The 12,140-nt window shown below is 42.0% G+C and overlaps 1 protein-coding gene across 2 annotated transcripts in view; it reads left to right on the top strand.

Annotated features, from left to right (window-relative positions):
* Positions 1-3,620, top strand: part of PPP2R3A (protein phosphatase 2 regulatory subunit B''alpha) — a 46,141-nt gene extending 42,521 nt beyond the window's left edge. For both annotated transcript variants that reach the window (XM_082487411.1, XM_082487412.1), the window contains exon 13: positions 3,286-3,620. In XM_082487411.1, coding sequence (XP_082343537.1) covers positions 3,286-3,382 — 97 coding nt within the window. In that variant the 3' untranslated portion in view covers positions 3,383-3,620. The remainder of the gene's footprint in view (positions 1-3,285) is intronic.
* Positions 3,621-12,140: the final 8,520 nt, after the last annotated feature.

The raw sequence follows: 12,140 nt of genomic DNA, 5'->3' as shown, positions 1-12,140 counted from the left end.
AGCACAGAGAAGAAATAGGAGTCTGCCATCAAAGCTTTGCAGGACCATGAATCCCCAAACTCACCAAAAACAGAGGAGAAGTGGCAGGTGATGTCAGATTTTTGAAGTCTGTCTGAAACAGCTCTGTGTCTTCCTGTAAAGAGCATGTCAGCAACCTTGCTGCTTGCTTTTAAGAGCCCCTGAAAAGCTCTGTAGTCATGGCAGCAGGATTAGATCTCATTTGTGGAGCATAGCAACAGACCATGCAGGAAAAAAGGAAGGGAGAAAGAAAAACAAAGAGCTGGACGCCCAGACAAATTTGCCAGAAACAGGCATTGAGTTTTTGCACATACGTTATTTCTGCTGTCCTTTGAGGATGACAGAAACAGGGAGCGGGTCGAAACCAAGACAGTTCGTGAGCTGTGTGGGAGACCAGAAGATTTTTGGCTAAGTTAGCTGGCAGAATCTGAAATCTGTTATTTGTCTTATTAATAAATTTGAAAAATAACCATCATTGAGCAATTGCAGAGGAATTAGTAAGTGTGTCCCACATTTGTGACTTAGCCCTGTCCATAGCTTCTCTGGATGGAAGGTTTCTAAAACCAGTCAGCGTCAGTCTGGCTGTCTGCAGGCTTGCCCATGAGAGAGCACTGCTCCTGGAAGAGGAATCTCATCAAGACATAGTGGATAATCAGAGTGATGTCAAGGATGCTGTGATTCTGTTGAGAACTGCAGTCACCCAAAATAAGATAAGAGAAAGGTGTTGTCTTGCTCAAGACAGCAATGAAGTATCATGTTTCACTGGAAGCTGATCTGAATGCTTCTCAGCCATGCTCTGCTTTATACATCTGTGTATGAGATTCAATGAAGAGTCTGTTCCCTGGTGAATGTGTGCTCACATTGTTGGTTGAAGGCAGAACCAATTGTTGAATCTGACCAACACAAGCTCTTAATGCAGATATAACATTGGTTTTGCAGAAATCCTTTCTTCCAGTCCAGGCTGTGGCCTGCCTGGCAGAAGAGGGCACCATTTAGTTCACTGTTCCAGAAACCAGTTTCAGCCAGTTGATGCACATGGAAGCCACAACTGCCTTCACGGAAAGAGATCTTTCTCCATAGGAAGGGAAATAAGGAAGAAGTGGCCATCTTTTATCAGCTGCTGATAGAAAAGAATCCCCTTCACCTAAGCAACAAGGAGCGAGGGAGCACAGTGCAGAGCAATCCTGCTCAGAGGCAGAAAGGTGGGACAAAGGCACAGGATCAGATGACATTGGTTTAGGCACCTTAAACCATTTTTCTTGTCTCCCTCAAGTTGCTAATGGCTCATTTGCTCGCTTTTGTGAACACAGCAGCATAAGGAAAGGAAAAGGGGAAGAAGTAGTACATCGCTGAACCAGCCAGTGACAAAATGTGTGTTTGCCAGAAGGAAGGACAAAGAATTTTCTGGAGTAATTTGCCTTCTCTGAACGAGCTAGAGTTGCCATGGTTGAGTCTTGAGGCAATGGGTCTTTAATCTACATGAGCCCATATGCGTATTTATGGGACTGTGAAGTTTTGAAACCAGCCTGGAAGGAAAGAAGGTGATTAGTGCTAATCTTGTGGAAAAGCTGTCACTTGGATGCTTCCTAGCCATAAAGGTGGAAAACATTTTTCCAAGATCAGAAAGGCAGGCACTGTTGAGCCTTAAGGAGCAAAAGAGTGAAGTGGAAAAGTGACTCACATGGGAAAAGACAATGGGAAGCCCCTTTTGAAGAAGACATGAGAAGGTGTAGTCCAGAAGCAAAAGGCACTGGAAAAAAAATTATAACGGAGCTCCAAGTGCTGGTGAATGTGCAAGATAAACAATACAGGAAAGAGGTCACATTCCACGTATAGGGAAAATATGGCAGAAAGCTAACAGAAACTGGTAAAATTGAAGGAAAAGGGGGACGCAAAAGGAAGATTCCTAAGAAGATCATTCAAATAGAAATAAAAAGTTTTGCTCAGCTGCATCATCTTAAACCAAGGAGACAGTAGAGAAACTGAGGCATGTACAAACACGCACGGTCCTTTCCCAGGTGGGGAATGCAGGAGAGGCAGAGCCATGCAGACTCCCGACAGGTACCGCTTAAGCAAAAAGTGTGCATATTATGTACTTTTTGGCTTCCATGCATACAGAATCAGAACAGTTGTTGGTGTAGGATCCAGACCATTGTTTCCCTTCTCCCATTTACACAAGGATCCAGAAGGTGGCAGAATTAGTCAGCAGGTGCTTTCTTTTATGGAAGAGAAGATGAAAATGTCCAGGATGATCTCTATGCAGTTTGTCTCTTCTTCACATAAGGATCACCAGACTATAGCGTAGAATCCTCCCCACAGCAAGACATATGTACTGACAGGCTCCTAAGGATTTGCTGTGCCTGCATATGGGTTAGTAAAGGAGGAACAGCACAAGAAGTGGTAAACAATTCTTCCTTGTTGCCATCCATGCTGGGGATCAAAGGCGTTAACTTTTTTGCAGCACGGTTTATCACTGAACAAAGTAGAGCTATTCCTGTGCTGAGCCATTGGAACACCTGCTGCACCATTTCCTTCCTAAGCAGCATCGCTTTCAGAACAAAAGGAAGAATTTTAATTTCTTGGGAGCCCTGAGAAACTAACCTATAGTGTGCTGAGACTGGAGGGAAAACATCTTAAAAATATCATTTCTGAGGAATAGGAATGGGATAGGAGCCCCAAAGCGATATCCTCTGCTGCAGAGCACAGAACCCAACCAGTCTGAACAGTGCAACTGGCTGGAGCTGAGAATTCGCAGCCAAACTGCCTCAGGCCATAAATGCTAAGACCTGGATATTAAACTTCAAGTGAGAGAGGAACATGATAGCATGGCCACAATTGTTCTGTGAGTGTCAAAACATATCCCAATCCAGAAGCTGCTTTAGAAACCAGGTGTTTCTGAGCAAGTCTGAACAAGCCAAATCTCCTCTAGGGCTGGATGACTTTATTTCTGCACTGAACTATTAAGGCTACTGTGAGCTACTAACAATTGTTACTGAAACTGGATTCAAATTTTATAATGCTGAACACCAATGAAAAGTTGTTTTGGAACATACAAATGAGGATGGATGGGAGCACAAAGTCATGTCAGCTGTCAGAATACTGATTACTAAAGCACTGTTTTCAATGCCTTATAAATACCCTCCTCAAGTTTAACATCTTGCATGCTACTATGTTTTAGCCAGCTGCTTTAGTAGCCACTGAAATAACTTACCTGAAAAAGCTTTCACCAAAATACGGCTTTTAAAGACATACCTTTTATCTTTGCAGATCTTTTGAAGAAGACTATGACACAGATGAAGTCTTATCTCCCTCTGAAACTGGAGACAAGTCAGATAAACTAGTTATCTCAGATCTCTCAGCATAGAGAAATGGAAGACATTTAATCAATATCTTCCAAACTGGATAGCATTCAGTCCTAAGACACTTAGGGATTTTTCTGAAATCCGTCATTGGAGCAATGTGCTTTATTTTGTACACTGTAACTTGAGAACCCTTTTTCTCTTCCTGTGTAATTGCAATAAGATAATTTCTATAAAAAAGCTTTTTACAATGTGTTACCGTGCACGCTCGTTAAAAATGGTGATTGCACCTTGTTTCGTTTATATATAAATTCTGTTATGTCCCCAGATGTGCAATAAATGCCAGCATCTAATGGTTAACTGTAGCAACTGCATGCAACATCTACAGTGGTCGTTCCTCAGTCCATTCAGTCCTATGCCGTTCTGTCCCTTTGACCCTATACCAGGAGTGACAAAAGAACTGCCAAATTAACTTAATTTAAATGTGTATCTAGAAATCTTTTAACATGCAAGCCACAAAGAAGTTCTCCTTTTTTTTCTTCGTGTCCTGGAAACCAAGGTAACGTGCCTGTGTGTGGGGAGAGTGAAGTCCCCTTTTGCGCTTTAAACCACAAGCTCTTACAGTCGATACTGGACATATTTTAATTGTATGCATCTGTGGACAGTTAAAGCATTACACGATGTAATCTTTCTCTAAGAATTTGAGATATAGTTAACATTTCTACCTATTCTCCTGTGCATTTGATCTTCCTCAGGCTGGTGTTTTACCTCTGTAAAAGTATTTTCTAGCATATTTGCAAAAAAAAGACATATGTGCTGTTCAAGCTGGTGTGTTGAAACTGCTGTGTCTTGCGTGCACCAGTTCCATCCATTCCCTGTGTTCTTCCCCTCTCTCGTATTGCTAACCTGTAGCCTTCTCCAAGAGACTAAGCTGCTAAATTTCTGTTACCAGAGGGATCCTGTAATTGGTAAAGGAATTAGTAACGTTGCCAAAAAATTCTTTTCCACTGATGGAGTAGGCCCCAGTCTCAGAGAGGAAACACTGTAACTAATGAATTCTTGCTTTAAGTGCAAAATTAAACTGACTTTCCCCATAGAATCACAACTGATGTCTCTAGTAGTAGCACGTGCTCTGCTGCTAGAGCTGTTCCTCCTTGCCTAGTAGCTGTCTGTGATTCAGCACAGAGGCGATTATAACATATTCTTACCAGTCCTCAATGTTAGCCATCATAGATACACATAGATCTGGTACTTACCTTCTCCAGCTTTGGGACAAGTTTCAGCTGTTGTATTTTATTTCAACTATCATAATTGTGCACAAATATTATAGAATCATAGAATGGTTTGGGTTGGAAGGGACCTTAAAGGTCATGTAGCTTGCACCACCCTGTCATGTGCTGGTCTGCACTAAAGGCAGATAACATCCAGATAACAACACACATGCATGCATGCACACACGCTTACTCACTCTCTCTCTCAGCCTGGTCCATTTTGTACATAGAGATGCTAGCACAATGGAACACTAATCCCTAGATGATACCTCTGCGTGTTAATAACCAAATAAGTAATTGGCTGATCACTACAATACAGCTTCAACTTTTCCAGGAGCCTTTGAAGTGTAACGCCTGCCTCCCGATGCCCAGGTGGGATATACTGCTGCCTTGTTGAGGTTAGTAACTCTGTCCTTAGGATCAAAATCTGAAACAGAAGAAGTTTTCAGTTATGCTGGGCTTGGAGGTCTAGTCTTTTTTTCTTGAGCAAAGCTGCTATTTTATTCAGATGCACATACACACCCCAGGATCCTGGATTTGGTATTTGGGAAACTTCTGGATGCCCAGGTTCTTAGCAAAGGCACTGCAAGGTAACTTCCATTCCATAATAAAAGATGATGTAAGCAGGGAGCATGCTAACCGAACCAGGATAAGCCTCTTTGAATGCAACAGGAACATAAGAGCAGCTCTGTTCAACAGCATGGTGTTTGAATCGCATCTCTGTCATCACTACAACCCTGAGGGGAAAAGCTTTACTGGGGATGATTCCACAAAGGCCCAAATGCAGAAGAAACTAGGAAATTATTGCAGAAATGCACAGAGGATGGAAGTTGCACAACCACTAGTTGTCACCAGCTCCGTCCACTTTTTACCTGAAAGAATCTAGGCAAAGCAGTTCACCTCTTTTCTTCACCATCTAGGTCCAGAGTGGTCTTTTAGTTTGATTAAAATCTTACACCTCTCCAAAGACAAAGATTCCTCAAAGGAACAAGAAGAACCTGACCCCATTCTAGGCTGAATTTGAATCTTTGTGTTACTTCAGCACTGCTAGCTTTTAACTCCATAAGCAGCAGTACTGGAATGTCCAGTTTACCAATTATGTAAAGTCTCATTCCAGAATAAATTAGTGATTGTCTCCTTGCGGTTTTAACCTGGGATAGTCCTGGCACCTCACAGAAAAGAAGTTTTCCTACCACCGCACGGAATAACATCATAACGCACGTTGGAAGGGACCTCTATAGATCTCTATTCCACCTCCTCACTAAAAGGCAGGCCAGCTTCAAAGTTAAAGCAAGTTTCTCAGGACCTCATCCAGCTGAGTTTTGAAAAATCTCTATAGATGGTGATTCTAGAACCTCTCTGCATATTGTATTTCCTCCTCCTCCTCCTCCCCCCTATGGGAGTTCAGAGCAACATCCTTTTCCAGAAAGAATGTATATTCCTGGGAATGCACAATTTTTTTCACACAAGGAGAGAGTTAGATGAAGGACTCGAGGACTCGCAAGTTGAGCAAGTGACACCCTGTTCTTAAGCACCAGATGTGTGTTGAGGTGCAGACGCAGCCCACAGTGGGCTGCGAAGAGCTGGTACTCCAGCAACCCTTGGTGCATCACTTCTGGTTTGACATTTCTGTTCTTGCTAGGTCAAACCTTGAGCCCACTTCTGCTATTCCTGCTCTTTCTGTTCACCCACCACTTTAGGATCTTTCCTCTTTCTCCCCGTATGCCTTTTGCAGAGGGGCTTTAACTCAACCTATCCCATAAATCAATTCAGACTTCTGTCTCTCACCAGTCTGCCTGAACTGGTGCCTTTTTGTGCAGAAGTTGGTATCCTGAGCCTGGTGAAAACCACCAGCTACCTTTTCAAGGTCTGGCTTCAATAAATTGAGACGGAAGCTCATAGCTTCTCTGCTGAGCCCTTTGGCCCCCAAACCCAAGGCCCTCTCTTTTACAAACAGAGGTTCACTGCTGCTGTGACAAAGTGGAGCGATTCCAAACTCAGTTCATGCTTTCTAGTAGGTCAACACAACAAGCTAATCACAGGAAAAAACAAAAACTACTCACAGCGAATGTTTTGCCTTATATGTGAATATAAGGACAAGCTACAGAAGCCACTGCTAGCATGATATCCGTGGAAAACTTGCAGTAACTTGTATTATTTACTCCAGGAGTAGAAATCCATTCTCTCTTACTAATACATTTGAAAATAACCAACTGGACAGCCACAGCTGAATTAGTAAAGGAGGTACTCTACACCCTGCTATGTGACTTAGCCCTGTTTGCAGCTGCTCTGGATGGAAAGCTTCTAAATCTGCAGTACATAAGCCAGGTAAATTTGGGAACTCCTGTCCTACTTCTTAGTTTTTCTTTCTGGGATAGTCAAAACAAGAAGACAAGGATGTTTGTGAGTACAGATACCAGAACCTGCTCAGCTGTAACACACACCAGCTTCAGAGGTCAGCCAGCTCTCTAGCATGGAGCAACGCAAGGATCACCACACCAAAAACTTGTAGGAGTCCACTTCGCTCTGAATTTGCCTCCTGTCTCCAACTGTCAGTGCCACTTTAGATGTTGCATACCTTTAAAGGCAGATCACGCATTTTTCATTGTAAATCCAGCTCAGACTGAAGTCTTTCATGAACTGGATTCCTTTTTCCTTATGAATAGTCAGAAAAGTGAGTAAAGTGCAGTTTTGCATGATAGAAAAAAAAATACATTTGTGTTTATTTGTTCTCTTGTCTGCTTTTGTCTAGCAAAATTAAGTCCTGTGTCCTTACAAAACCCTTGCTTTTTATTTTTATATTCACAAATAGTCTCTCTCTGCAGTACTAAGATTGGAGATACGGCTCGATACAACTGCATGCAATTACTGCTGGAGTGGCACTAGCTTGATTTTTTTACTTCTAAAATCTCGGCAGTAACTGCTGCATTACCGTTTCGTCAGCGAAACCCAGGCAGCGACAGAGCTCCCCTTCTGCCGGTCTGCCACCAAGCGGCAGTGTTGCAGAACAGGCATGGACAGCAAAAATGGAAATTCCAGTCAGTCTCAGGTTTACAATGTTGCAGAAAACCTTCCTGCTCTCCTGAACTAAGGATTTCAGCAAGCTGACTTGAGATACTCTAACCAAGGTACTGTGCTTAGTTTCTGAAACAAAATATGCCTGAAAGGCCAAAAAAAAGAGGTCACCGAAGTGTCACGTTCATGGTATGTACTTTTGGAGTACGGCATTTCTAAATCACAGCATCTTAGGTCTATGCAATCAAAAATGAACCTCAATGAAAAGCATAAGCTACTCTAAGAAAAACACGTAAACAGTGCTTACCCTTCTCTTCTACTCTTTTATCTGTATTACTGGGTGATGATTTTAGAAACTTGATCATTTAATAATAAAGGTTCTCTTACTTTGTAAAAGTAGTTTGGAGACATTTTGTGCTGGCATGGTTTTATCTTCGTATTTTTACTTTGTATTTTCTTCTTTTTTTGGCAAATAAAGGACTTTGGAATTTCAAAATTAAAGCCTGTCTTGTAGTGGTGGGGTAGAGCATTATTGTCCACTTCATCTCCAGCTGCTCTCCCAAAATCACGTTCTGTGCTGCTGCTGGGCTCACACCATCCAATTACCTGTCAGCAAGCCTGCCAAAGCCAAAATTCCAGGCTTTCTTTTCAAAAATACCAAGGAAGAGAAGCAATCCTACCACTTACCTTTCTGACATCTTCATCCTCACCACAGAGCACTATCCCTGTGCTGACTTACCAGAATGCCTTGAACTCCCTCATTTTAATCTGTTCTGAAACAAACAAACAAACAAAAAATAAAAAATCTCCTGGATCTTCCGCAAGTGGAATGAAGAAAAAAAAGGAAGAAAAAGCAATGCCTTTTCTGATTTCATTATATGCAAATGCTGAAGCAGAATCACTGCATTATTGTATTACTTCACCTGTGAGACTGATGGGTCAGCGTTCCCCTGCGTGCTAAATCTGTATATTGCACAGTCACTTTTTGGTGGGGACCTCTGGGTTTCTTTAAAATACCAGAGCCACTTCAATTTGAAAAATTAAATAGTTAAGACCAGACAAAGATGTGCTTGTGACATTATCAGTACTACTGTCAATAGCATTATATACCTTTCAGAGTGGATTTCATCTGCTGTGCCACATACTTGGAATGATTCTGACATACAAAGCTGCTCTTTTTTATCGTTCCACTTCTCAGAAAGTTAGCTAGCAATCATAAGTTTTTTTATAATTTGTATAAAAATCAAATACATAAAAAAAATGTCTGGGGGTGTGCACTTCTTGCATGCAATCTTTTATTCTGGATCACGCCAGAATCTTGGCACAATTCATGTGCCACATCTGTATGATCTTTTTCTTGAAAGTCTGTTGGAGTTTGATTGAAGCAGCAGCTCCTTGCTGTGCCAGAAGCACCTGCCTTGGAAAGCAGGCTTTTCGGGTTTTATTTCAGACTGCTGGTACATCATAACTCTGCAGTATTTTTTTCTGACAACACAAAATTCTATGGTGCTTGCAAGGGGGCAGCCTCCAAGGTGTAATGGCGACACAAATGGAAGCAGCTGCACGAGAAGACATCTGTTACCTGCCTCCTCGGTTTGCGATAGTGTTTCAAAGCTCATACGCACATAGAAGAACATCTGCAGGGAGTTCCACGGAAACAAGAGTCTGTTGCAAGCCCAGTGATCAGAGACACTACACAGTAGGGTGAGACAAGCCAGAAAGCAAGAACATCACCGGCATGAACGAACTGCTAGAAGAGCAGCAAGGTGAACGCAATCCAAACATTCGTTTCCAGTTTTGTTTCCATGTCCCTCCTCCCTCTAGGATTTAATCCCAACCAGTGATTTCACCAATGTACGATACATGGAAAGAGCCTTTGCTCTCAAAAGGGAAGTTTAGATGTCTTCTCTTTCTTGAGAGAAGATTTTCCACATGTTCAGATCTGGATGGTCAAAAGCACTAGACTAATTTTGTACCACTACACCTGATCAAAAACCCACCCCTTCCAGAAGGAGCTCTGTTCTTTCCACCTTTGCAGCATGTTTTCAGGCAGGGAGACTCCCACAGCAAAACGTTTGAGGAACTGCAGCTTTCTCTTTATGATGCAGCTCTACAAATTACAGGATTTTAATAAAGTTTGTGGAAGTTAATCACTGTCTTCAAGAGGATTGGGAAGAAAGCTGAAATATCACACATTTCCTGTATGAAAAAGCGCACCCCATGCAGCTTCCTCTACGCTAACGCTGAGAACAGTCCCCCACATCCACAGCACCACGGGAGGAACGCCTGGCCAACGGCAGCCGGGTAGCTCCCACCAGCCCAGCCTAGGCTAAACTGGAGCTAAAATGATCTGTGCGACTGCTCTCCATCAGCAATTCCCCAGCGCTTCCCCACCTACGGCCAGCAGGGAGCAAGTCCTTGCTGCGCACTGCGCTGGATGGAGTTTTCACTCAACTCTCTTTGCCCCCAACCAGCTCTGGAAGATCCCGGAACAGTATCACCGCTCATATGGCTATAACATGCAAACTAATGCTTTTCAAACTAGAACCACTGCAATTATCATCAGCAACATTACGATCCTTTCCATTGCTCAGCTTATTCAAGAACAACTAGCCAGGAGGTTAAGAAAACCAAACCAAGCCAACCCTAATTTAAACAATTACAGAATTAGTCATCAGCAGACTAAGTAATATTTAGACAATAAGTTCAACATATGCCACAGTGATGCCCTTAGCAGTTGCAAAATAGAATTAGAAAACTAACATTTATTAAATCAATTTGAATTTTAATATACATTTCAAGAACGTGGCAGCATAAAAGGAAATGTTTTTAGAAACAACCTGAATCTACCATTTGCAATTTTACATTAATGGTCAGGGCTCTCCTGTCGACGGTTCCAAAACACACTTGACCTAAGTTCTCCAACTTTTGGTACCATATTTAATGCAGCAGTGAGATAGTAAAGATTCCAAGTACTCCCACATTTCTGGAGCAAAGGTACTATGTATTTAATTCAATGAAAGTCCTAATAAATGTACCATCAAACAATCTCAGCAAAACTTAACAGCTCTGCAAAAGCATTCCGAAACAACCCATGCTGTGCAATTCACTCCCTTTAAATCAGACTCCGGTTTGGCTACTTTTCTTACACGTAGTGGACTAATAAACAGATTTACATTAGTAGGTCACGATCAAACCACCGAATTAGAAAATGGTAGAATCCTTTTGGGTCAACACAAAAATCACATACAAGTTTAACTAAATACATTTTAATAGGACATCGTTAAGTCTCATGAGGGCTAAAAAACACAGATCTTGGGTACTTGGGTTGGCAAATAAAGACAAGAATACTAAGAAGCATTTTCCACCATTTACTCATTATCAAAAATATTTTTCAACTCTTCTTGCAAAACAAAAACAAAAAAGTACAGACTGGACACGTACATCACATTTTTCTTCCTATGGCTTTAACCCCCCACCCTACCCACCCCACAAAAAAGACGGGGGGAGAAACAAACCAAAACCAACAAAAAAATCTGACCACATTCACAGAAAATGACACCATGGTACACTACAAAACAAAAGGAGGTGTCATTTGTGTCCAAAGGTTTTTGCTTATTTCTTAGGTGAGGAACCATCATTGTACATGCTTTGTGCCAAATCAAAATACACCTAATGTTAGGTCCAAAAGCGCTGCGGCGTTCGTTGGATGAATAAAAGGAAAGATGGAAGCAGTAAAGCAACTCAAAAAATTCACGTACAATTAACATGCCATTGAAACAGGAATTGCCTTTTAAATTAGAAGGTAATGTTTTGTGTTCTAGTCAGCCCATGTTTAATTTGTGCTCTGTCAATCAAAGAGGAGAAATTTCTGCTTTCACAAAGTAATCTGACTTTTTTAAGCTGCCAATGAAACCCTAAATGCAAGACTGAGTTCTTCCACTTATACTCTTATTTAGGGATTATGCTGAAATAAACCATTTTTGCATACAGCTGAATTCCTACAAAGGCGCTTTCATTTTAACACTTTCTGAGATAAGCTCTTTGTCAACTTTGTGTTAGTCTTCCATTTTGGAGCCCTTCAGCCCAAGTTGAAAAGCACTGACCTTCAAAAGCCACTTTCAACATATTAGCGAAAAATGAAAGATTCTGGGTGGAGTGAGTTATATAGCTTATTCTGTCTAAGAAACATCCAAAATATTTGACCTTAGATAGCAATCGATCCTCTGCCCCAGCTGAAAGATGCCTGTCAGGGAAGAACTACCCTCAAGGGGATGGGTCCCAGGTCTATTGTGGCACAAACTTAACCAACCAACCAACCAAACAGAAACCCCCCCCAATGCTGTGGAAGTCTCGGTGTATCCCAGGCACTGATCAGCAGCAGAGGGGGGAGGGGGGGGGGAAGGGAGGGAATCAGCCAAGGAGTCTCTCTGTAACCCACAAAATCCCCACTCTTTTCTAGAAGCAACAGCAGTAAAATCAGCAGAAACTCCAAAAAAGAAGAGGGGGGGGGGGGGGCGGGGGGAGAGAACAGTGC

The sequence above is a fragment of the Vanellus vanellus genome, assembly GCF_965231255.1.
Source record: "Vanellus vanellus genome assembly, chromosome: 8".
In the NCBI taxonomy this organism is placed as follows: domain Eukaryota; kingdom Metazoa; phylum Chordata; class Aves; order Charadriiformes; family Charadriidae; genus Vanellus; species Vanellus vanellus.
The sequence above is the reverse complement of the archived record's forward strand: the minus strand, read 5'-3'. Positions and strand labels throughout refer to the sequence as shown.